General features: G+C 47.2%; 1 protein-coding gene across 1 annotated transcript in view; it reads left to right on the top strand.

The window, feature by feature from the left end:
* The window catches only part of LOC119386555 (neuronal acetylcholine receptor subunit alpha-7), a 124,683-nt gene extending 116,207 nt beyond the window's left edge, over window positions 1-8,476 (top strand). Inside the window, exon 9 of the mRNA XM_037653836.1 lies at window positions 1,151-8,476. Within this exon, the coding sequence (XP_037509764.1) occupies window positions 1,151-1,627 (477 nt within the window). The 3' untranslated portion in view covers window positions 1,628-8,476. The remainder of the gene's footprint in view (window positions 1-1,150) is intronic.
* Window positions 8,477-26,733: the final 18,257 nt, after the last annotated feature.

Here is a 26,733-nt window from a genome sequence, read left to right as displayed (position 1 = left end):
GACACCTGCAACGCCATAGCTGGGCTTGATAGCTTAAAATTACTGTATACGTGGTTTCCCATAGCACGCGAGGCCTTGGCAAATCTGTTCTTGACGGTGACGGATTTCGGCGTTACGTGGCATGTGACCTTGTGTACGCTACTAACAAAAACTAAACGCCTACCATAGTATACGACATCATAATATACAATTATGTCTTTTTTACATTTATTTAAGAAAGAAAGACAAACTTGATCATACTTAAACAGTTTTAAGGAGAAACTATCGCACTGACTTACGTCATAGCCACACCTCAGATAGAAACTTATCAAGGCGATGGTTGGTTGGTAAGTTACGATGGCAGTGCACATCGAAACAAAGCCGACACTCACATAAGAGTCAAACACAGCGCCTGCGTTCCACTTTTCTGTAACTGCCGTCCTTGTTTCGATGTGTCCTGCCATATTCCACACATGCAATTAAAAATCTAACATCAACTCCGAATTTGGTGAATGACATTAGAGGATTTGTTAGCCATCGATGCGCCACATATCTAAACCATTTCGCGACAAAGCTCCCAGCGCTAGACACTTGTATGACCACGCTTGTTAAGGGCCTCTGCCGCGTTAGCCACGCGTGCACAATTCTCCACTTCGGCAACGCCTTGCATGGCTTAAGCAGAATACATTGCGCAGAACCGAACATAGGACAACAAGACGACGGGACGAGCGCTAACGTTCAACACAACTTTTTGCAGATCGTGTGCATATAGTGTTCCCATGGCGATACAAAACAATGTATCGCCATGGGAACAGTTTAACTATAGTGAGATAGTCCTAGTGTTTCAAATAGCTTGGGCAGATGAGTGTGTGAGTACTGAGTATGCGGCCAGTAGCATTATAAAGAAGGAACTTGAATTTTTGGCGCAGTTCACGCATGGCATTCCTCTTTACATTTTCTGTAGCCTGTATTTTTTTCTTTCTTGCAGTTTCAGATATTGTGCTTGTATATGCGCACGATCTAAAAAAGTTTTGTTGAAAGTTAGCGCTCGTCCCGTCGTCGTCTTGTCCTGTGTTCTGTTCTTTGCTATGTATTCCGCTTAACAATACGCCCATACACTGTCCCTTCTGATAGGCTCGCATGATCTTCAACTCGTGCCGCTTCAATGCAGATTCGCACGGTGTTCCTCGTGTGGCTCCCGTGGCTTCTGCGCATGGAGCCTCCAGGCCAAAAGGTGAACCGGCGCAGCCTCTTCCTCAACAACAAGATGAAAGAACTGGAGCTGAAGGAGCGCTCGTCGCGGAGTCTGCTGGCCAACGTGCTGGACATCGACGACGACTTCCGCACGGCCAACAGGGCCGCCGCCAGCAACTGCCACGGGACCCGAACCCCGTACCTCGGTGGAGGCGGCGGCGGGGAGTCCACGGTGCACGCCTGCGTCCACTCGTCGCGTGAACTGAACTTGATCTTGCGCGAGCTGCGCTTCATCACGAGCCGCATGCGTAAGGACGAGCAAGAGCGGGAGGTCGATGGCGAGTGGAAGTTTGCGGCCATGGTCGTCGACCGCGTCTGCCTCATCATCTTCTCCGCGTTCACCATCACCTCCACCTGCGCCTGCCTCTTCTCGGCGCCTCATCTGGTCGCCTAGCACACCCTGCTTCTAGGACAGCATGCTTACCGCTACCAGCTCCCTCCACCGGTGGCCGGCGATCTTCCTCTCGGAGAGGTTCTTCACTGCGTTCTTCCGCCGGAGCCCGCTTGTGCGGGCTCCCGCGTGAGAACGCATCTCGTGAAGATTCCAGGTAGCGCCTTTGTCGCAAGACCCCTTGAAGTCCTGTCCGGGTCCCCACGCCTTTGAGTGCGAAGAGATGCAGGGCAAGATACGTACGATGCGACCGCGTCTCGTACCGCGAGGTACCTTTCGTGTGGGGGAGGAGAAATACACGTGGAAGTCGAAGGAGCTGCTTTTTAAAGTTTTAGTTGTGTGCCAATCACGAGCCGCCACTGGTGCGAAAGCGTTGGAGTATGTTGGAGCATCTGGTAGCACCGTCTGAAGTTGGTGCCTTTGCCGTCACTTCAATTCTATATAGGATAAAATAACTGCGCGTTAGCTGCCAAAACTGCAATAAGGGTCGAGCAGACGCACCAGTCAAACCACAAGAAGGGAGTAAACGCACAGGCTTTCTTCTCTAGGAGCTTCAAGATCGTGGAACGTGCGATCGTGGATCGTGGAACACGATGCTTCCCATTACATGCCTGTCCGCTGTCATGACTGGCTGGCCGGAGTTGGATAAGCCACCCCATCTTCGCAGCGGTTCCCTTTTCTTTCGTCGGTGACTGGTGCGCATGAGTAAAGGAAAATGGGGACAGTTTGTGTGTGCTAGGGTGCATAAACTTGTCTGTGAGCACGTACATACCAAAACAGTGACTATCGTACAGCTGCGTATTGTTTTAACAGTGTTCGTTTATCTGTTGTCCTGTTTTAAGTGGGCGTTCCGAAATGAACTTCTCTAATCATAGTCCAGTTGTTCCAGGTCTAGTCACCCGGCATCGTGAACAGCGTAGCTCGATTTGCCAAAACCTGTTTGGACTTTGCCAAATGGGGGCATGCGGCTTATACTTCTGGCCCTGCTTCCGCCGTCTACAGAGAGCACATGCCCGCGACTGGTTAAAGCACTGTATCTTCACGAGGTGTTAGCTCACTGTAGACGTTTCGGTGCTTTGAAAAACTGCTCTTCGGTGATCGCCGACAAGTCGTGAGCTTTAGCTTCTAAAACCCTGAAACACGCTGGGATTCCGGACCCGTAGGCGCAATGCCGTATAAACAGCGCTGCCGACAAAGGTCCTAACGATAAATATAATAATTATGTTTCCAGAGTCGCGTGCGTTTTTTGAACTACGTGTTTTTATCGTCCACCTCGACAGTTAATGTTATCTTCTTAACAAGTTAAGCAGTTAAAACAAAGATAGCTTGTTTTACGTCTTACCGCGAATGAACTAGTATAGGACTGGATGCATCTAAGATCGACTCCTTCGATAATGCTCGACACCAACTTCAGAAAAAAAATATCCTCTTTCAGTACGCTATTTTCGTACATCAAAGAAAAAGCTTGCAGTGGTACCACTGATGCACTCGTTATGATTAACCTTGCTCTGACAAATGATTCAGCGACGCACTGGCAACACCATGGTACGTAATTTTCTATTATTTTTATCCATGACCTTTTACACAGGTTCTAATGCAGGAAACGGTTGAACTCTGCATTTACTTCAACATAAAACTAGCCGTATTAATAAAGCTAGGCGGAGGCCCTTGATCTGAATATTATTGTTACGGTGAGAGATGTTTATTTTACAAGGCGGGATGATGGATGGTCGCGGAAGGCTTAGCCCAGAATCCAACTCCACTTTTTCCTTCTTCTCTTTCACCCTTCGTCGAAAGTCCAGTATCAGTTCCCCCGTTGCAGACGATGCCCACCGGGCGAGTCAATCAGTGTCGCGCGTGATATGGCTTCAAACGGGCGACATGCACGACGTCAGTTCTTCTGGAGCGACGGCCGGTTGATGTGAGCCGTGAGACGACGTACGTAACGTCGCTAAGGCGCGACAAAACGACGAAGGGACCTGTGTAGCGGGCCAGAAACTTTTGATACAAGCCACGCTTGCGGTATGGAGTCCACAGCCACACCATATCTCCTTCACTGTACGAGACATGTCGATGTCGCTTATCGTAGCGGGCCTTCGAACGGTCTTGAGATGCGAAAGTCCGGAGACGTGCGATGCGCCTTGCCTCCTCTGCGTGACAGAGTATCTCTGCAAGAGGTGGCTTTTCCTGATCCGAAAACGGGAGAAATGGTGTCAAGAGTAGTGCGTGGCGGGCGGATGTAGGGAAGGTAAAACGGGCTAAAGCCGGTGGTCTCATGCAGCGCAGTGTTGTAAGTCTAAGTCATAAAAGGTGAAATAGCGTCCCAGTTCTTGTGCTTGGAGTCAACGTACATAGCAAGCATGTTAACGAGCGTCCTGTTGACACTCTCAGTCAGTCCGTTGGTCTGAGGATGGTACGAAGTGGCGTGACGAAACTGGGAAGCAGACCGGCGGAGGAGCTCTTCTACGACGCCGGCTACGAACTGGCGGCCACGGTCACTGATAATCGCGCGAGGCGACCCATGCCGGAGGATGATGTAGCGTAGCATGAAGTCCGAAACGTGATCGGCCGTTGCGGCAGAGATGGCTGCGGTTTCAGCATAACGAGTGAGGTGGTCAACACAGATTATAATACAGCGGTTCCCAGTGATCGATTGCGGAAAAGGGCCTATCAAGTCAATACCGACGACCTCAAAGGGGAAACACGGAGGCGGTATGGGATGGAGCAGTCCCGGCGGCGCACTAGTTGGACGTTTGTATCGTTGGCAATGCTCAACTCGCGACGTATTTAGCTGTATCTTGACGCATGCGTGGCCAGTAAAAACGTTCCAATGTGTGTCGATAGGTCCTGGCAAATTCCATATGTCCGGATGTTGGGTCGTCGTGCATAGCTTGCAGCACATTGGGTCGCAAAGCCTTTGGGACAACCAAAAACAGGCGGGCCCCCTGTGCAGCAAAATTTCGCTTCTAAGGAATGTCATCCCGTATAACGAAAGGGGACTGATGCGCCTCATTGGCGGCAGATGAGAGAAAAGGAACCAGACTATGGTCTATGCGTTGTTCAACATGGAAGGTGGCCAAATTTGGAAACGGCGAGTCAAGAGCTGCCAGACAGTCGTCTAAATTGTCGGCGTCACATTCAGTCGTGGGAAGGGGAAGTCGCGACAGGCAGTCAGCGTCCGCGTGACGGCGGCCACTCTTGAAGCACACATCAAAGTCATATTCTCGCAAACGTAAGGCCCAGCGTGCAAGACGGCCGGTAGGATCACGGAGACCAGTGAGCCAACAGAGTGAGTGGTGGTCTGTGACGATAGCGAATCGGCGGCCATAGATGTACGGGCGAAACTTGTGCACAGGAAAGAAGACCGCCAGACATTCTTGCTCTGTAACGGTGTAATTGCGCTCAGCTTTACTGAAACAACGGCTTGCGTAGGCAATGACATGTTCGACAGCTCCGTGACGCTGAATCAAGACTGCGCCGATACCAATTCCACTGGCGTCACTACATGTGCACCTCAGTTGGGGCTGATGCGTCGAAATGGCGAGGAATAGGCCCGGAAGGGAGTAGAAACTTCAGCTGAGAAAACGATGACTCGCATTCTTTCGTCCACTGGTAAGGTGCGGCTTTGTTGAGTAGATGAGTAAGGGGCTGCGCGACATCAGCGAAGTTACGAACAAAACGCCGGAAATATTAGCACAGGCCCAAGAAGCTTCGGAGTTCTCGTAGCGAGCGTGGTTGAGGGAAGCTGCTGACTGCGGTGACTTTATGGGGATCAGGTCTAACGCCGTGCTTGTTTACGTGATGTCCAAGAACTATAATCTCACGATCACCAAAATGGCATTTCTTTGAATTCAAGGTAAGTGCTGCTTTCTCAAGGCACGTGAGAACAACATCAAGTCGACGATTGTGTTCGTCAAACGTGCGGCCAAAAATTACATCATCAAGATAACAAAGGCATATTTCCCATTTTAAGCCACGGAGAACTGTGTCGATAAAGCGCTCAAATGTGGCAGGAGCATTACATAAACCAAATGGCATGACAATAAACTCAAATAGACCGTCTGGAGTTGTAAACGCTGTTTTTTCTTTGTCGGCAGAGTGCATGGGAATTTGCCAATATCCAGATCTCTGGTCTACAGAAGAAAAATACGAAGCAGAGTGCAGACAATCGATAACATCGTCAATTCGGGAAAGGGGATATACGTCTTTTTTTGTGACCGAGTTCAGCCGCCCGTAATCTACACAAAATCTCCAGATGTTTATTTTACAAGGCGGGATGATGGATGGTCGCGGAAGGCTTAGCGCAGAATCCAACTCCACTTCTTCCTTCTTCTCTTTCACCCTTCGTCGAAAGTCCAGTATCATTATTTCTGGTATTACTAAAGGGCCGCAGTCGAATGTACACAACCGATATTTCTAAGCTTTGGCACGGGAATGCTTCACGCTATTATTCACATATATTTAAGGTACACACTTACTCGACGGCAGTGCTGAAACATATCAGTGTCGCCATATTCCGGTTCAACGTCCGTGACCATTAATCTGAAGAAAAAAAAAAGACATTGCGAAGATACACGGTGACACGTGCTTAAGCTCAGGACATCGCTTCTCAACTTCTTCAGTCCTCGATTCGATATGCTTAATTTGACCTACAGTCTGTCCGATGGTCTCGCATATGTTGTCATCGTGTTTTCCGGGGATACTTGTATTAGAAAAATGCGCCAAAGGAGGCGGGCCTTGTGTTATGGATTGAAGCGCGTCGTCTGATAGCTGGGTCAATGAATCCAAATTGCCGCTATGGGTCGTCAGAAAAGATATCGTTGAATGCAAACGCATTGTCACTGGTAGAGCAGAGCTAATCGTACGCTACACTCTGAGAAGAAGAGAGTCCTGTGACCCTTTTTGGAGAGTCGTGCGTCCTACGACTCGCCAAAACAGAGTTAACGGGTCTCTTTCAAGACAGTTATATACGTTAGCGTTATATACGTGGCGAGAAAGAGTCAAAGGAATTTTTTTTTTATTAGTTCACGGTTCATTTCGTGTAGAGAAAAGCCATCCGAGCACGAGCTAACGCTAATGTCTGGAATCTCACACTATACTAGGAAAAAACGCGTCAAGGTTTCTAGGAGCACCAAATTTTGTTCAAAAAGTTCCTACAATTTGTGGGTGATTTCACTGAAAGGGAAAGAATTGTACGGGTTAGCGGAACTAGTAAAATAGAAAAAAATAATAATTAAAGCAGCGGTACTCAGTAGTTCTATAACATCTAAATATTAGATGTCTCTGGGGAAACAAGCAGGACAGCTTTCACGAAGATGCAACCGACATGGCCATAACAACTTTCTTTGTTGAGGTTAGCTTGTTCGTGCATATGTTTTCATTCAAATTCATTACTCGTCTCACTAGCTAGGTATTTCGCCTGGCCAACTTCAAATTCTTTAGAAATGTGGGTGCCAGACGTCTTGTTCTAGGTCGATCTTAATCGTCGCTTCCTTCCGGCTTGAGCAGTTTTGAGAGTTCCGAAAATATTCGCCTCGAAATTTATGCCGAAGGGCTGCTTGCAGAATTGCAAGTCGTGCCTTTTTCTTTTAACCCGGAAGTCTGCGTGTATTACAAACCACACTGTTCCCTTCTTAAAGGCCCGCTTGATTTTATTCTTTTTAGGGTTAGTGTTGTTTGGCCGTTGATCCGGGTTCTGTTAAAACAAAATCGGTGATTGTGCTGCCGCAGAGAACACATGTTTGAGTGGGCATGTCTTTGCCCCTCCCCCCCTTCTCTTTACTGATTGTATCACCGCTATACAAGGTGGTTTCGCACTTCCTTTTCGTTCGACCAAGCTATAGAAGCTCCACAGCGCCATTCGTGGTACGGCAAATCTGTTCTGTTTGTTGCAACGTCAGCGTCCAGTGCCACGACCGAATTTATTTTTGTGTCATCTTTTGAATCAACCGCTCCAGGTACGGGAGGTATTGTCGAGTACTGTGATGATGAGAGTGCACCACTCACGTCGGCCCTGTTCAAGACAGTGGGACCTCTTGTTCCCATCCTTCGCGGTAACCTTGATCCCATAACCTTAACCCTTAACCTACATCGTGGTAACCTTGAAAGACACTGTAATCGATCCCATCATTTAACGCTCAATAGACAAACGTCGCATTCACGTCCCCTTTATGACATAAGTAGTGATCGGTGCGGTAATACAATGCATGATACCGCCCCTAATGTTGACTTCTGGCTGCTCCAGTGAGTTATTTGCGCGGTCGCTAGCTCGCTTGCGTAAAGAGTACCTACGCTGATTGCAAGTAGTCGATGCCTTTCACTAGGCATCTGCCTGTCAGCATACTGTCTCACAGCGACCGAGCTTCCTGCTGTGCGGCTAACACAAGGATTACGTTTTAAGGTGGCTGGCTATTCACCACGAAGTCGTTTTAAGAATGAACACAGCGTCCACAGGAGGATTATAAATTGCGCATATGTACAACGCGTGCAACTCTATGACAACAACACATGATCACGTCTCGGTGGGCTGACATCAATGCTTCTGCGATACAACGTTGTGTTCTGCCATGCGTGCGTCTCATAAACAACGTTTGTTCATCGTTTCTCGCGCGCTCTTCCCTTCGGAAAATAATTTGCGCCCACTTCACATGTGAGCCAGTCCTTGTCCTCTCCGGTGCCTCTTTCCATGCTCGTTCCCACTACCGAGTGCTAATCACGTGACGCCATACCAAACAACCATACTGCGGTGCCTTGTTCAACATGTCCTGTACTTTGGCTTCATTTACGCTTGCTGTGTGTCGGAAGCGTTACGAAAAAACTGGCGGAATAAAGAAGAATAATGTTTCGTTTTCACGTGTGCCTATTCTTCGTCTTTTTGTTCTCGCTGTCAGAATAAAAATATATTGCCATTGGTATGAACACAAAGTGTCGCACACCTGTAGGCCTACACACTTATCTACTTACAGGCTTAAATATTTGTACATGTATTTTATCATACTATGTTAAGACTACTTACATTGCAGTCAGTAGTCTAAACATACTTATCTTCGTGCAGTGACATGTTGATGGGAGAGTCTGCTCGAACGTAGCCTACTTCTTCATGTTTTTTTTTTCATGTATAAATAAAAAAATTACACCATCTCCCACTCAAGGGAACCATGAGGGTATGCGAAGCAGTATTGGGGGTGCACACCAAGTTTCCGTTACGTTCACTCGGCGTTTCCGTTAGTGTGTGAAGTATGTATTTAGTGTTTGTGTTATCACTACGTTGTGTTTGTGCGTTGCTTTCCGTTAGCGCCGAGTGAACGAGTGGCGCGACGTTGACGTTACAACTAATCCGAACGGGAGCGAAGCGAGAATGACGGAAGCCGACCGAGCGCACGCTCTTATATACACATGAAATGGGGGAGGGAGAGGAGAGAGTGGGTTACAGGCTGTATTTGGCTGCGGCGCGGCTGCAGCGCGGCGGAGGAAAGAAGAGAAGGCGACCGAACGCCCGCGTAAAGGAGAGTAGTAGACAGCGTAGGCGCATGCGCAGTGGAGCATGGACGCCACCACCGCCACCGGACACAGCCCCGAGCGAAAGATGCTTCGCATCTAAAAAATCGTGACTGCAAGTACATTAGTAGTGCAACGTAACATGCCAGGCAACAGGAAACTATAAACGTACTCTTGCATCATCTTTTCCTCTTAACTTGTCAATTATTAAACACGCGCTAGATCTTACTAACCAGAAGTTAAGGGTAACTCACAATCCACCGACATTCGAAGAAGCTGTCTGCAAAACATTTTCAAAGCTTCTTGAGTATTCTACGGAGGTTGGTGCTTTAGTATCCAAGGCCATCTTAAGGAAGAATTTTCAGTAGTAAGCGCCGTTTTCATTGATGTGGTTACTGCGTTAAGAATAATGTCTAAGTCATGATACGCCGGTTCCGCTATCTTACGAAGCGCAAGGCATATCAGGTGCTTCGGGAATACGGGCTCTGAAAACTTCCTCGGCTGCATTATTATGCAACGAAGCCCTGCTTATTCTCTTTTTAAGACTGGTTATGCAAAGCAGCTGCATCTGAACTGACGGCATGTGCTAGCATACAAACGCAACGACCAAGAAGAAGCTGCGATATAGCCGGAAACGCGTCAGCAAAAGAATCAAAATAACTGGCACTAGAAGAGCAATCGTCTTAAGTTCGATGCCGTCGCTATTCATCTGTGCTGCACGTAAGACAAAGTCGCTCCCCGTGCATTCCTCCTGCGATAATGCAAAGCCTTTATCTTGAAGCCAGCTGTCGTTTCCTTGTGGAAGCATGCGTGGGAAAATAAGTTCACTTTACAATAAACTTTCAACGAAGTTTTCTGCAGCTACAAAGTCAAGTTTTGCTGTCGTAACTGTGCACACCTTATTATAATCATGCTATCTTGATTATTATTATTATTATTATTATTATTATTCCTGAATAAAACACCTCTAGAAACACTTCAAATTCCCCACTAAAGCAAAAGCAGAATTTAAAATTTTTTATGACTATAAGTATGCGTCCTTAGCCCTAACAGCTGATAAGGACGCTATCAATTTCAGTTCCAATCACCTACCAATACGAAACTTCTTCGTCAAAGAAACAGAAAGAGACGAAAAAAACGCCAGGCCTGCGCGGAAAGCGCAGCACAGTCACAGCGAAAGCTGGAAGAAGCGGCATTTCTAGAGTCCGTTGTAAACTCTCTTGGAGCTACTCATACAAGTACGCTAGCGAGGTATCCACTACGCTACAAATCACAATACTTGTGAAGTTGGGAAGCACCTACAACGCCATTATTCATCATTGTGGGCAGAAGGGAGGTTCCAGCTACACATACATGTGTAAGGCATTATGTGCACTTTGTTTACGTGACGACTGATGACGATGAAGAATTGTGGCTCAGCCCTGGTAATGGGTTTGAAGCTTTAAACGGCTCACCAGTTACGTAATTCGCATTATGTGACGCCCGGTCGCTATTTCACTCTCCCACCATGCAATATAACATACGTTGACGTGAGAAAGAGAGACAGAGAGAGGAGGGAAGAACTTTATTGAGACCCTGAGGAAATGGATGATGGGCTTAAGGGATTCCTTGGCAACCAATGCAAGTGCACTTGCGAGGAACCCGCTACGCTATACCTCATCATAATTTGTGTGTCATAGGGAAACAGCCACTATACCATTTTTCGTCACTCAACGCAGAGCCGTGGTACCCGCTAAAAACATGTAAGGCATTATGCGCACTTTGTTGGTGTTGTGCCAGATGACGATGAAGAATTATTTCAGAGCCCCTTGTATTGGGTTGGAAGCATCCAACAGCCCACTCGTTGCTCAATTCGCATTGTGTGACGCCTGGTTACAGAATTCGCGTTGTGTGGGGCGTGGTTGTTATTTCACTCTTCTACCACACTAAATTACATATGTTAATGTGGTTCCTTCTGGACATGAAGCCTGTATAGCGTCTTCTTGCAAGGTAGTTCCAAGCACCGGCATGGCTACGAGGTACAATACTGGGCTCCCACGTAGAGGGCCCAGGTTTGCACCCCGTTCCATCCTGGAATTTTTTTCTTATTTCGTTTTTTTTCTTATTTCGAGCGATAGTGGTTACGGACACCGGCGGCGGCGGCGGCGGACAACTACGGCGCAAAAACGGCCGGTGAAATGATCTCATAACAGCTTTCGCTGTAAAATAGGAGTCATTCAGCTCTGTAAATGTAGGATCACCAGCGAAGCTGTATGGCCCACGTCACAGAGGCGACACAGAATTTCGAACCATAGACAATCGCACGCCCTGCAACTAAATCAGTAATGTCTGTCAAGAAAGCCCCTTTTCAATTTAGCGTATGCTCCTTTAAAGCTTCCCATTTGAGCAGCACGCGTAGGCGACACGCGTCGTCTTGTCTAGCAGGTCGTACGGCACATAGTCTTAATTGGTGATGATGACGATGTTTGCCGCCCTTTCTTTCTTCATTTTTAGTGGGCAAGTAGTGAGTAGCCGGGTTTGCCCAATTTATGTGCCGCATACGTCTCTGCTCGCTAACAAGTGGTATTCCCTGGTCATATACAGGTCCGCTGTAAAACCATTCGTGCGAAACAAAAGTCATCCCTGTAAAGCGTGCATTGCTGTAGAATATCTAATGCCGAGGGGAAACAAACCTACGGGCCAAACTTGCGAGCTAGCGAGCAAGGGGTAAGAAATGTGAGTCCTGCGTGAGCTATACGTCCTGCGACCGAAACCTTTTTAGTGTGTGTAGTTATCTACGGCTTATGAGAGAGGTCTCTCGGCGAAAATCCGGTGTGTGGAGCAATGAGTCACATGACGTACCCCGCGCTTCGCGAATCCAGGCGCGCAAGCTTCGCATTCATTTCGTCTTTGTGGCGTTCGCGTGAGTAAAAGATATTCGAAAAAAAAACGGCGTTCGCGTGGCTCGCGTGTTTCCGTACACTGAAAGGTGCAGCAGCGGAACTCCTGAACGCCGTCACATGCGGGTGAGTCAATAATTTACGACGTCCCGCTTCGCGGTTCACACTATTTTCACAGCACGAATACTGTCGCAACCAGAGTCGACACCCACGTGCCTCTCTACCAGTTACGTCTTATGTGACGTTCCTGCTCGAGTAACGTGACTGTCTCGCATGTGATGGCAACAGCTACTGCGCTCATTAGCATAAGCGTGCGCAGGGTTCCCCTTCAGGGGGGGCGAAGGTTCGTCGCAGCGGCCCCCTCCCTATTATGTCAATGTATGCGGCTGCCTTTGCGCCCCTCTTCTCGCCCCCCCTACAATGTATAGGGCTGACTTTGCGCCCCCCTTCTCGCCCCCTTGCCCCCCCCCCCTGCGCACGCCTATGCTCATTAGGGTACGAAAAGGCGCTCGTGACTCGGCCTAAAGTCACATGACCACACGCGCGTCTCTTGGCTTCAGGCGCTTCACGTCGTACCTGCCGCGTTCGCGTGACTAAAAATAAAGCAGAGTTCGCGTGACATACAGTGTAAAATAGCCACATTGCATGACCTTCAATGGATGAGGGGTGGAAACATGGGCATGTGGGTGGGACGTAAGGAATGCAAGAACCGCGTAACAGAAAAGGACCGTGTGCTCTTCGCCAGTCCTTGTCTATTGCGTTGTTCTTACGTTCATAATATTTACTGGATAACCACACCGGGTGCCCACGCCGGATGGGCTGCTTTCAATAGCGTACGGTTAGATGTGTCGTTTTGTTCGCCTATTCTTCGTAACTCTAGTTGCTTAAGAAGCAGCACCGTGTCGCCTACTTATTTACAACAGCTATTGTTGTGGCGCTGCCTGTCACCGAGCGTCATCGATGCCACAGACAAGCTCGTCGGTGATGCCTGTGCAGGTCGGTGTTTTTATTTCTTACTTTTGTCAATAAGCATGCCCAAACAGACATTCAAGAAAAGAAACTTTCATTCCCGTTACACCAGTGTGCCATTGTTAATATGCAGGCTAATACTCCATTCAATTCGTAGGTACTTTATTACAGCCATGACTAGCGTACGTGCAATATTCAACAGGCGGGGGATGAATAGGACTGAGGCCAATAGAGGATTATGGCACTGTTTGTTTTAACTTGCAGTGCTTAATTGTGATACTTCTACCAAACTGAAAACGGACAGCTTTGATTGATTGTCTACCGCATTTTTTTTCTAACTCCCGTCCCATTTCAACGGGGCGCGTTCCTCTTCTTAGAGACAGCGCGCCAAGATGGCGGACAAAAAGGCACCATCAGGACAAGCGCTGACGCAGGAAGCGCCTTACTTCTTTTTAAACGGAAACTCCTCTTGGCGCCCAACAATTTCTTTTGTGATTGACCCTGCAATTTTAAATTCGCTTTTACGAGCTTCTTTACTGTAAAATATGTAGCCGATTTCCGGGGAAATTATCGTGACGCGAAAAATTGCGCAAATGGTTGTGACACGAGGCACCAAAACGTGTCTACAAATCCGGTGTGCACTGGCATAGCGGAGGGGTGGGGGGGAGGTTTCCCCCCCCCCAAATTTTCAGTTTTGCATGAGTATGTATACACGCAAAGTATGATTAATCCTCCCCCTTCTCCCCTGGGAAAATGTATCTGGCTACGCCCCACGGAGTGAAATTTGTGCCGTTAACTTTCCACCGTCTGGCGGAGTGCGGTCGCATATGCGGACAGACCGATCGTGTAACTGCGCTTTGCGGTGACTGCCAGAGGAGCCGATCTCGGAGACAATGCAATGCAGAACTGCTGTTTACCAGTGAGAGACCGTCCAAACCGATGCACCAAGCCATAATCCCTGGCATAGCAGGCCCAGAGAACTAGCTTTATAAATATGGTACTACTTGAGCGCTAACTTCAGAGGCAAGGGAAGAAAAATTGCAACACACAATAGCGCTTGTGTGCGTCGCAATTTTTCGTCTCTTGTCTCTGAATTTAGCTCTAAATTAGTATCAGTGGATTACCAACTGGCCCAAACGCGCACATTGCTAGGATGTATATATGAATTGGGCATATTATAACGTATATTAGGAGTAACGCATTAAATTTCTCATTGAATGGCCCCTTGAGCGAGCAACGGAAAGCGAATGAAGTGGTACAAAAACCCACTTGAATTACGTCAATTATGACGTCACGTCGTGACCTCACAGATCGAATAAATTTGTGACGTTGTCGTGACATCATCACACGGCATTGCAGCTTGGTCTGAGGTGCTCCCACCCCGCGGAGGCCGTGCCACAGCCCGTCAGCTGCAAAAAGCTTCCGGTCGGGAGGAACAATGCTATGCTGGGAACTTGGTGGTTATGCAATTCGTGTCTCTCACAGTGCGGCTGTCATGCAAGAAGTCTGATCCTCGAGTGTATAACTTAATGAATTACCATGTGGACAGCAGGCTTTCGCCATTAGAGAGTGCAGCACTTTTGAATGCGAATGCATTTCTTAGTCGGGCTATGTCAGGCGTCCGGCGTTGTCCGCGCGCCTCTCCGCTCTCTCTCCCTATCCCATAGCAACAGCTGCGGGCGCGCGCGCTTATCCTCGCCCCTAGCAACCGGAGCAGGTGGTGCGGGCGGAGTAGCGGAGAGTGAGTAGAGAGGAGGAGCACGCTCCGGCGTGTGAGGGCGCTCGCATCGCGCGAGCTCGGCGGAGCTCCCGCGTGTGTGGAGAGAGGGTAGGTGCAGTGCTTCGCCGCTCCTCTCGCCGTTCGCTCTCTCACCTCCCTGCGCCACCGCCTCAATGCAGTGCGTTTGAAACGCGTTTGTGCTGCCTTGGCACAGCCTGAAAACAGCGCGTTCTAAACGCGTTTGTGCAGCATTGAAGGCAGTGGCAACATCCCTGAGGTGATTACAAATGCACGTAGGAAGCGTTCGTTGAAAGAGGCACCCAAAAGGGAGACACTTGAGCGCGTCGATGCGTCCAGCTTTACGCCATTAAAATTACTACGCCGTGTACTCTCGGCGTAAGAAATGCATTCGCATTTCCTCACGATTCCCTTCGGGGAGGTGGGGGCATTTTTTTTATTACAGCAAGGACATTCAGATACATTTGGCCGTTTTACTGCGTAGGTCAGAGAAGTGGGTCAGTAGCCAGCACGCCTGTGAAGGTAGTTCAGATGGGGCGACATAAAAAACAATTCTAGTGCTATAACAATTATACTTTTTTAAGAGCGATGCTGTTGTAGCTCGGCACGCGCTCTCCTCGCCCTCTTCTTCTTCATCGTCTTCATCTTCACTCCGATTTCCCCGGCGCTGGGTGCAACAAATCTGGTGGGCGAGGTGACAAGTACAGAGAGAGAGAGAAAGAAAGCAAAATAAACATAGGGAGAGAGAGAAATTCAGTGGGAAAAAATTTCTTCGCGAGGCGAGATTCGAACCCGCGTACACAGCATCCGAAGGCGAGCGGCTATCAGAGCACAGCATAGCCGTGCATAGTACTGTGTGGCAAGGGGGTGAGATAAGGAAGTGAGGAAGAGGACAGTTGTTATTGTGATAAGGAAGGAAATGAGGAGAGAAAAGCATAACATAGAAAAGAAACAGAGAAACAGAGAGAACGAAAGGTGGAATTGATGGAGATAAAGAGAGAGAATCAAAGAAAGAGAGATAAAGATATAGAGATTGATAGAAAGAGGGAGCGAGAAATGCAGAGATAGAGAGAAAGAAATGGAAGAAAGAGAAGGAAAGATGAAGAAATAAAGAGAGAAATAGGGAGGCGAGGAGGAGGGGAACACCACCAGCTTGGCTGCTACCTGTCTTCGTACCACTAGCTGCCCTACTTTTTTTTAAGGTGAAACAAAAGACCAGGCGATACTTAGTGAGATATCACGAGATCTTGACTAGGCGTTCCCAAATAATGTTTCGCATTAAAATTGCTCAGCGCGAAAAAGTAGACACAGCAACACAGGAAATACGAGGACTGCGCTTGTACTCGTATTTCCTGCGTTGTTGCGTCTACTTTCGCGCTGAGCAGTTTCAGGCATGGAATACCAACTATCCCGATCCCACACGTTGTTTCGCATTAAGGTTGCGGGCACACAAATGCAATTTGTTAAGTCGTCATCAAGAAACACCTACAGCGACAACGCGACCGAATACAGTGAAACCTCGGTGATACAAATCTCACGGGACCACCAAAAATATTCGTATCATCCGAAATTCGTATCACCAGAAAGCATGAAAAATTAGCAAGCGACAAAAGAAAGCTTGCGTAGATATATATACATTTATTGTTTTTCAGGGCCACAGCAGCGTCAGGAAGAACCCTGAATGATTGTCAGTTAACTTTTTAGATGTCGCCAATCATAACAGAAATATACGGCTGATATTCATTCATTCATAAATATACGGCCCAATTCATTTAATTAATGAACCAGGTGCGTTGTCACCCGCGACAGCAGTAGCCCCTTCTAAATTTTAGTATGCTTTTTTTTTTGCAAGACACATGAGTACTGCAGCGAAAGTAAGGAAAGAAGCGCTTTGACGCGATGGATCAAGGCCACAAAATGACAGAACCACGGTCCTGTGTTATGATTTTGCTATTTCAGAGGTGTTGGGGATATTTTTTGGGGAGATTTACGGCCGTGCCCGCACAAGCACGTGCGACCTCAATGGCTGCGCATGTTGACGTTGTGAGGCCTCATGGCTCCTTCGCCAGGACGCACCTCGCCTTCTTTCGGTCCTGGTCCACCTTTCTTAGGATGTCCGATGCACGAGGAAGGCACGTGTAAACACAGTACAACGACAGCAGCCCGCGTCGACGCGTTCAAAAAAAGCATGGCGCTAATGCCCTCTGTAATCTAAGCGCGAAGGCACATGGAGGCACACAGGAGCCTCAAAGATTCGCAAACACGAGCTCGGAGGCCGTGACGCGTCTCTGAAGGCTTATTCTGACCGTAAGAAAAGTGTTTATCTTACATCGTGATTCTGACGATTTGGCGGTGCGGCGTGCATGCCTACGCTTGCGTTCCCGCGCTCGCAACTGCTTGGCGCGTCTTCCGCGACAGCGCGGACAGCAACTCTTCGTACCTGGGGCGGTAGCGTACGTTCGTATCAAACGTCGCTGGATGAAAATTGGTTCGCAACAACCATACCCCATTACACTGCAGGCCAATGGGCCTTGGCCGGGACCAACGAAAAAATCGTATCACCCCAAAATTCGTATGAGATGCGATCGTATCACCGAGGTTTCACTGTATACGGCGCGTACGCGCGTATTTAATTAATGAAGCAGGTGCGTTGTGACCCGCGACAATAGTAGCCCCTTCCAAATTTCAGTATGCTCTTTTGCATGACACCGGAGCACTGCAGCAAAAGTAACAAAAGAAGCGCTTTGACGCGATGGATCAAGGCCACAGAATTACAGAACCACGGTCCTGTGTTATGATTTTCTTATCGCGGAGGTGTTGCGGATGTTTTTTACGAGATTTATGGCCGTGGCAGCACAAGTGCGACCTCAACGGTCGCGCACGTTGACGTTGTGAGCCCTGACTCCTTCGCCAAGACCGTCCTCGCCTTCTTTCGGTCCTCGACCACCTTTCATAGGGTGTCTGATGCACGAGGCAGGCACGTGTAAACACAGTACAACGACAGCAGCCCGCGTCGATGCGTAAGAAAAAAAAAACATGACGCTAATGTCTTCTTTGATCTAAACGCGAAGGCACACGGAGGCGCAGAAGAACCTCAAAGATTCGCGCACACAATCTCGGAGGCCGTGATGCGTTTCTGAAGGTTTCTCCTCACCATAAGAAAAACGTTTTTAGGGGCGAAGCTCCTTAAGGCGGCACCCGTTCGTCCCTAGTAGTCGTAGTCGTAGTCGTAGTGCGTAACCAGTCTTACGCTTTGACCTCCAAGGTGGTGCCGGTGGGAGATTTTTCCTGTGCGTTGTCGAACAATAAAAAATTCGCAGCGTTAGCTAAAAGCCGACTTCTTCTGTCTCTCATTCCGATTAGCAGCCATTCTTTACCTCCAAGGTAGTGCCTGGTGAGATTTCTCCTGTGCGTGATTAAACAATAAAAATTTTGTTCAAAATGCAGTTGATTGATGAAATAAACCAACGAAAGAACGCCAGATGTTTCTAAAGAAAAACGAAAAGACTCCAGCTGCTTAACGAAAGACGCCAGATGTTTTCTAAAGCAATGGTTTTCTAAACAATGAAAATTCACAGCGTACATGTAAAATTACAGTGAGCTGCAAGCCGTCATAACTCATCGAACCTTTAGTATAAACGCGCCCGATCTCACGTCGGTGATGATGTACTGGGCAGAATTCACGCTTTACCGATGAACCTCCGCAGCTTCGCCCACTCATCATCATTCACTCCGTGGATATGCTGTGATTTTCTTACACCCTGATTCTGACGATTTGGCGGTGCGGTGCGCATGCCCACGCTAGTGTTCCCGCGCTCGCACGTGCTTGGCGCGTCTTCCACGACAGCGCGCAGAGCACCTCTTCGTACCTGGGCGGTAGCGTACGTTCGTATCAAACGTCGCTGGGTGAAAATCGGTTCGCAACAACCGTACTACATTACATTGCAGGCCAATGGGCCTTGGCCGGGACCAACGAAAAATTCGTATCACCCCGCAATTCGTATGAGCTGCGATTGTATCACCGAGGTTTCACTGTAACAGAATCTGGTACTTATAACACGGGCCGGCGATGGAGCATAATGCCGCTGTTTTCCTTTTAATTCTTTCGAGCGTTGAGCGGCGCGCAATTGGAGGATGACGCGCAAAAACGCTCTACAAGAGTTTCCCTGCCGGCCTCCACTGCTGGGCTGTAAATATTGTATATAGTGTTGACCCGTTGTTATAGTGTATTTATTGTGTATTGTAGTGTATTTATTATGTATTGTAGTGTATTTATTATGTGTTGTTAAGTTGAGAAGATATCTGCAGCATGCCACAATGTGAAAAACCTCGTTCGCGCGCCATGTGGTCATAATGCCGACACGCGGCAACAATGTTGGGCGTGTTATATTGTTTCACGCAACTTAACACCTGCAATGTCGCTTGACGTTACTTGAAATAAGTTAAGAAATAGAAAGAAAGACTGTAAGCACGTGTTATGATTACCTAGACCATGTTTACATCTCATTAACGCCTGTATAGACTAGAAAAAGAATTCCCATTTACATTAAGAAAACTGCCTTTCTTCCTTTCTTTCTTTCTTCCTACCTGTCTTATATATAGTGTGGTAGGCCCTCCTCTCACCGCCAATGAAGCATGTAGCGTTCGCTCAGGCTGCTGCATCATATTCTGCAATAAATACCCTACCTATAGGAACAGTTCAAGAGAAAAGACAGTTTGATCGATAAAACGTTTGTTGACTTCTCATAACAGGCGTCAGCCTATATTGTCGAACGTATTTATTTATTTATTTATTTATTTATTTACTCGCTACTGCGGGGCAGTTCTCGCGCTCTACTTTTGTCCTTAGCAATTCCTACGCTAATAATATCGCTGAAGGATTGATTCTGTTTTGTTAAGCTTAAGGAAATAAAATAATGTCGCATGCTTCTGCATTCATTGTTCCGCGTACTCCGTTTAAATTCGGTGTCGCTGATGTTCAATGCGCGGCACCGTCCAGCTAAGTTTCATGAACGTTTCTGGAAAATGTGTCATATGCAGAGAGGTGAAGTGATTCACCTGTATACAACTGTATCACCTAACTGACATCTCAGTGCACTATACAGGATCAGTTCTTGCCATTAACTATTTGCGTGAATATCGTTGATTTCCGGTATATAGGGGTGGCTATCATCCGCCATACTTATGTCAAATACAATCTGAGCCGGTGCCAAGCTGCTGGTAAAGCGGCTTTCGCTTCAGTCATGGAATGGCGTCTTTCCGATTTGTAAAACTGAATGCAAAATAAACAATGTCAATTTAAAAAGACGGATATTCCAGCCCCACACATATAAATTCGGTTTATCACGTGGAAAGAGAAGGAACGTGAAAAAATTCAGGAGCCCTATCGGGAAAAATGGGGGCAGGCGAAGCGTGCCTGACTTACTACTTTTATTCATTTATTTATTCATTCATTTCTATCGCATTGCGCAATGCTCCCTCCCAACTGTTTCCCTCCTCCATGCGAGGAATCAGACCTTCATCCACGTGCTTGGCAGCGCAACATTTCAGTAACTACAGCCAACAACGATGGCCATGCGTTCATAACCAGGCAACAATGAAATGTGGCAACGTGAAACGGCAGGTCACAGTCATAATCAGATTGCCGTATCAGAAACGGCTCATCGCCGACAAGCCCACGATCGAGAGCATCGATTGAACATTGTATCACTCTTTGTCAAAGCGTCTCTTGCCGCCCTGTGGAGTCCGCGCACTGCTCACGAAGCGTTGTGCCACGCAGGCGCCTTCATTCAAATACGCACGTGACTGGTGCACCATCGAGATACGGATTTCTGTACGCTTGGCGGTGCACCGAAATCTGCGAGTTATAAAAGGTTTGCCTAAACAAAAAACAAAGCACGAACAATATCAAGCAGCTAGTTACCGCAGACATGCCAGCATTCTTCCAAGTGGAGCTGTGTAGAAACGCGACTGCCTCCAACCTTTTAATACAAACATGCCCGCTTGCTGTACACATTAAAAGATCCTTATTCAATCTTTGTTAATTGGGCGGCTGACAGCGATAATTATTGTCGCACTTCGTCTTCCCCTAGATAAATAAATACTGGCCAAGGTGGTTTTCATGTACCTCCCAGTGCTGAATTTTAAGAAAACCATAAAGCTTAAATTTCAACACCCAGTATAATCAACAGGCTCCACCACGCCACGTAGTTTCAAATATTTCTATTTTATGTGCACAACGCCTATTCTTACGTGCACACAAGCGATCGGTGTACGTGCGTGCCACAGCCGCGTGGTGGCGTAGACAAAAGAAACCAAAAAACCAAGCTGGACAAAGAAAAACAGTACAAAGTAATAAGCACAAATATCCACATTAAGTGTTACGTTGGTAGCTTATGGTAGCTTATGTACTGATGAAGCTACTGATAAGGGCAAGTTCAAAGCATGCAAAAACACTTATCTGCCGTTGTCGTTCCGGAGCCCTCGAAACAGACATCCTTTCACCACCTTGCCCCGATTATGCGGGGGCCTGCAGTTTGTCCCGCCATCTGGACGCAACAATACAAAACCTACAATTACCATGAGCTTCCACTAATCATCTAGAGGGAAAACTGTCGCTGCGACACTGTGTACGTAAAGCCCCTGCATCTTTTAAAAGATGCAGGGGCTTTGTCAGTTTTGGTACCAAAACTGACAAACTTGGACATGAATATATGACGAACACAATTTTAAGGTCATGGCAAGAATAACGTGAATATCGGGTCGCACACGTCATGCAATCCTTACAACCAGTAACGTGTGCCCCATATCTGCACATCACGGCCCGTGGTATGCGGGTATGTGCCACAGGTGATTCAGAGTGTATACCAGGAACAGCGACACTCTGGAAACCGTAACGCGACAGCTTTAAAGAACCCGTGTAGTAGAAAATAGCGTGCCAACGTCGGCGCCGTTGTCGATGAGTGTTGTAGACGCTCGCTTGGATCGAGCGTACGCGGGTCCGAATCCCACCTCATCAAGAGCTGTTTTTCGGCACAATCTTTTCTTTCTCTTTATTTCAATCTTTCTGAATTTTCCCCCTCTGTTTCTTTCTCTTTCTATTTACTTGTTCTTTCTCCCATCAGGGTTATTACAGGCCACGCCGGGGAAATCAGCGCACGTGTTCTGGGAGCGAAGCAGATGAAGAAGATGAAGAAGAGGATGGACATAGCGCGTGCCGGTTGACGACGGTGGTAGTTGTTGGTGAAGACAGTACATCTTATGCTGAGCTGCAACAGCTTGACTGTTCAAAAATATCTCATAGCGTACCTAATTCAGTTGGCATCGGAAATTCGCTCTTCCTTCACTATGAAGCCCCCCCCCCTTCCCGACAATATAACGCTGACGCAAATTAATTACTATCATTTTAGCACGACATCACTCAATACTTATATGCACTACCATCACTATGATAGTCAATCATGACATGAACCGAATTGATAAACTCTAACGTAACTTACATCGCCATTACGTTGTGACAAGTACATCTCACGATGATAATTTCTTTTGTGCTTTCTGTTTTCTTGCCCTCGTCCTCCTAGGTCCTTTCTGTCTTCAGTGCTCTACCCCTATACAGAGTGGCATGCAGGCACCTTTAAGTACGCCGGCAGAATTCTCCGTTTTTCATTAAAGAGCTTTCTCTCCCTCTCCTGATAATTTTGCATGTATGCTCTCGGTTCTAATCGCAGTTACACCAGCGAAGGCGGGGAACCCTCTGCGACAAATAACGACAGCATCACTGCTTCATCTTTCGTCATTCTATGACTCATGACATTTTCGTTGCTTGTAAGAGTTCGGGTTTTGATACATGGGGCCTATGGGGAGATTCGCAACTCGCATGATCAGAACTCTGACACAGAAAGACAGACAGTGACAGAGACACAGACAGACACATACAGAGACACAGTCACATAGATAGAAATACACAGACACACACAAAGAGACAAACAGACCCAGAGAAAGACACACACACAAAGAAACATACAGATGCATCAAGACACATAGTGAGAGAGAGACACAGACAGACCGACAAACGAACACACACACGCACACAATGATACACACACAAAAAGACAGGCAGACATACTGACAGAGACAGACAGAAACACAGAGAGAGACACAGACAGACACACACACACACACACACACAACCAGAGACAGACAGACGCACAAAGCGACAGACAAAAACACAGATTCACACAGACAGAGACAGACACACCAGATAGATTTATGAACAGACACACACACAGAGACAGACACAGAGAAAGACACACACGCAGAAATAGACGGAAACACACAGATGGAACAAGACACATATTGAGAGACACAGACAAACAAACAAACACACACACATTGACACACCCACAAAGAGACACGCAGACACAGAGAGAGACACACACACATACACATAGAAAAAGACATACACACACACACGCAAAAATACAGACGAACACACACACGCACACACAAAGACAGACGAACACACACACACATACACACACAGACACACACACAGAGACAAAGAAAGACACACACAGAGATAGACAGAGGCACAAACACACAGACAACCAGACTAAGAGAGAGAGACGCACACAGACAGACAAGGTGACAGACAAAAACGCAGATACACACACACAAACAGAGAAATACACAGCAGGCAGATTTATAAACACACGTAGACACACACAGAGAGACAAACAGACACAGAGAAAGACACAGAGAGAGAGAGAGAGAGAAACACAGACGGAAGAAGACACACACTGAGACACACAGACAAACAAACACACTCACACCCAAAGAGACGGGCAGACACACAGACAGAGAGGGATAGACAAACACAGTGACAGACACACACAAAGAAAGACACACACACACAAATACAGACGAACACACACACAGAGGGAGACCAGAGTTCTTTCGTTATACCAGTTGCATGAGTGCCTGCCCATGGACGATTCTGCAGGGGATGTATGGATCCTGTGAGCGCCACCTTTATAATAACGCGGTGACATGCGCGCCCTTAGGCTCGACGAAAGAAAAGAATTTTTTTTAAAAGTAGGGCTAATGCCTTGTCTACTTCGAATTCCTCGATCTTAGCATATAAAAAAGAACAAATTCACAGTTCTCCTCTCCACCCCTTACAGTAGAGTCATCTTGTTTTCCCACTATTTATTTTTGTCTTTTCTGTCTACTTTTCTGCCACCAACACTCTAACAGTCTCTTATTTCTATAGCGCACGTGTTCAGCTTTTCATTGTTGTTCCTAAAACACACGGCTTCAAGCAGAGTCGTGCCCAAACGCATAACAACAGGGTGGACATCTCCACAATTAGACAGCCCATACCGTGTCGCGTCCTTTGCGTTCCGACAGCATGTACATTCTTCTCCTTTTCACGCCATCTCGCTTTAAAACTACGCCTTCTAAGGCAATCCGACCTCGTTTCAAACGTAAAGCGCTTCCCCTTGAATTATCTTCAACTGCCTCCCTCCTTATTTCGATTTTGCACTTTCGGTACTTACTCAGGGAGGGTTTTTTTTTGTTTCCATCGCTCGATCCTATCCAATAAATCCTCTCCGCCTCTCTGACTTTTTGCTTAACGCTCGTTGCCATATCCCTTACACTGCCAGCGGTGTACTGGATGTTGAGTCTGCTAGTTCTTTTAATGGAGAAGTTGCCTTAGCTGGCCGTGATTTGTCTCTCGGAAACAGAAATGATCATCATCATGAACCACCATGCGCTCGCTTCGTCCTCTTCCTCAACTTCGTCCTGTTCGGCTTCGCTCTCAGAACGCGTGCGCCGATTTCTCCAGGGTGGACTACAATAACCCTCATGAGTGAGAGTAGAGAGAGAGAGATGTATAGAGAAGGGGAAGTCCTTGGCGAACAAAAATGTTTCACGAGGCGGAAATCGAACCCGCGTACCCTCGATCCGAAGGCAATCGTCCCAACCACTCGACTATCCAGGCACGCTTGCAGAGCCTAGCATAGCCTTGTATAGTATAGTGTAGCAAGGGGGTGAAAAGTGAGCGTGAGGAGGATGGGAGAGTAAAGCATAGCATAGAGAGGAGGAGAGTCACGGAGAGAAAGAAATGCAGAATGAGAAAGAAAGAGAGTGAGAGAGAAAAGGATGGAAAGAGGGAGGAGATGCAAGCGAGCAATAGAGAGGGAGCAGGGAATGAAATATAGAAGGGGCAAGAAAGAGAATTGAGAGAGATGGGTAAGCAGAAATAAACAGTGAAAAAAGACAGAAAAACACAGACAGGAGAGAAGAAGCAGAGGAGGAGAGAGAGAGTTTGCAATACTTAGCAAAACAGCGACAGCCAGAGCCACAATGGTGCCCATCAGCTCCGCCGTCTCTTTAGCATCGCGCCTCCACTGCAAGCTATGCTAATTTTCTCTCCAGTGTGAGTCAACGCTATTCCTGTAGACATACCGGGACATCATCCGCGTCTGCCCATCTTATCTCTGCGATACCGCGTAGCCTCTCTTCGAACCTCATTTTGCTCCGAGCTTCCCTCACCTCAAAACTTGCCCATCGCAACCGCAATTAAACTTTGGAGCGGGATATATCGGGGCACAGGCATGCCAGCATTCTTCCAAGTGGAGCTGTGTAGAAACGCGACTGCCTCCAACCTTTTGATACAAACATGCCCACTTGCTGTACTCATTAAAAGTCCCTTATTCAATCTTTGTTATTTGGGCGGCTGACAGCGATAATTATTGTCGCACTTCGTCTTCCCCTGGATAAATAAATACTCGCGAAGGTGGTGTTCACGTACCTCCCAGTGCTGAATTTTAAGAAAACCATGAAGCTTAATTTTCAACACCCTGTATAATCAACAGACTCTACCGCGCCACGTGGTTTCAACGATTTCCATACTATGTGCACAACAGCAATTCTTACGAGCACACAAGCGATCGGTGTACGTGCATGCCATAGCCGCATGGTGGCGTAGACAAAACAAACCGAGAAACCAAGATCGACAAAAAAAAAAACAGTACAAAGTAATAAGCACAAATATCTACATTAGGTTTTACGCTGATAACTTATGTACTGATGAAGCTACTGACAAAGGCAAGTTCAAAGCATGCAAAAACAATTATCTGCCGCTGTCGTTCCGGAGCCCTCGAAACAAACATCCTTTCACCGCCTTGCCCCGATTCTGCGGAGGCCCGCAGTTTGCGGCGCCATCTGGAAGCAACGATACAAAACCTACAATAACCATGAGCTTCCTATAATCACCTACAGGCAAAACTGTCGCTGCGACACTGTTCTACGTAAAGCCCCTGCATCTTTTAAAAGTAGCGAAATTATTTGGTCCAGCCGTCGCGCACTGCTATGGCCGGTTGGCGTCACGCGAACTTTTCGGTTTCGCGCCGTGGTACACGGCCGCTGATGTTCACCCAACCGTTCTCATCCCCACAAGCGTTTGTCTCAAAGCCGTGTTCCTTTGCTGTTGCTGTTGTTTTTGCGATGCTGCTATTTGGCTTCTTCAGTATTTTAAATGCGAAGGATTTCTTAGCGAACGAAAGGCACTCTGAGCGTTTCTATCTATCTATCTATCTATCTATCTATCTATCTATCTATCTATCTATCTATCTATCTATCTATCTATCTATCTATCTATCTATCTATCTATCTATCTATCTATCTATCTATCTATCTATCTATCTATTTTGTTGCCCACGTTGTAAGCACATTTATTGCACTTCATCGTTCTCAATTGTACATAGCCATCAGCATCCCTGTTCTTCTTCTTCTTCGTGGTTCTGTGCCGAGGCAGACACTGGAATAAACGGTTCTGCTGGCGTTCTCTGGTCCGGTCGTCCTGCGTCTTTGACTATCTATCTATCTATCTATCTATCTATCTATCTATCTATCTATCTATCTATCTATCTATCTATCTATCTATCTATCTATCTATCTATCTATCTATCTATCTTTCTGTCTATCTATCTATCTATCTATCTATCTATCTATCTATCTAT

Source organism: Rhipicephalus sanguineus, chromosome 3 (genome assembly GCF_013339695.2).
Source record: "Rhipicephalus sanguineus isolate Rsan-2018 chromosome 3, BIME_Rsan_1.4, whole genome shotgun sequence".
In the NCBI taxonomy this organism is placed as follows: Eukaryota; Metazoa; Arthropoda; class Arachnida; order Ixodida; family Ixodidae; genus Rhipicephalus; species Rhipicephalus sanguineus.
Note: the sequence above shows the minus strand (reverse complement) of the source record. Positions and strands in the feature narration are given on the sequence as shown.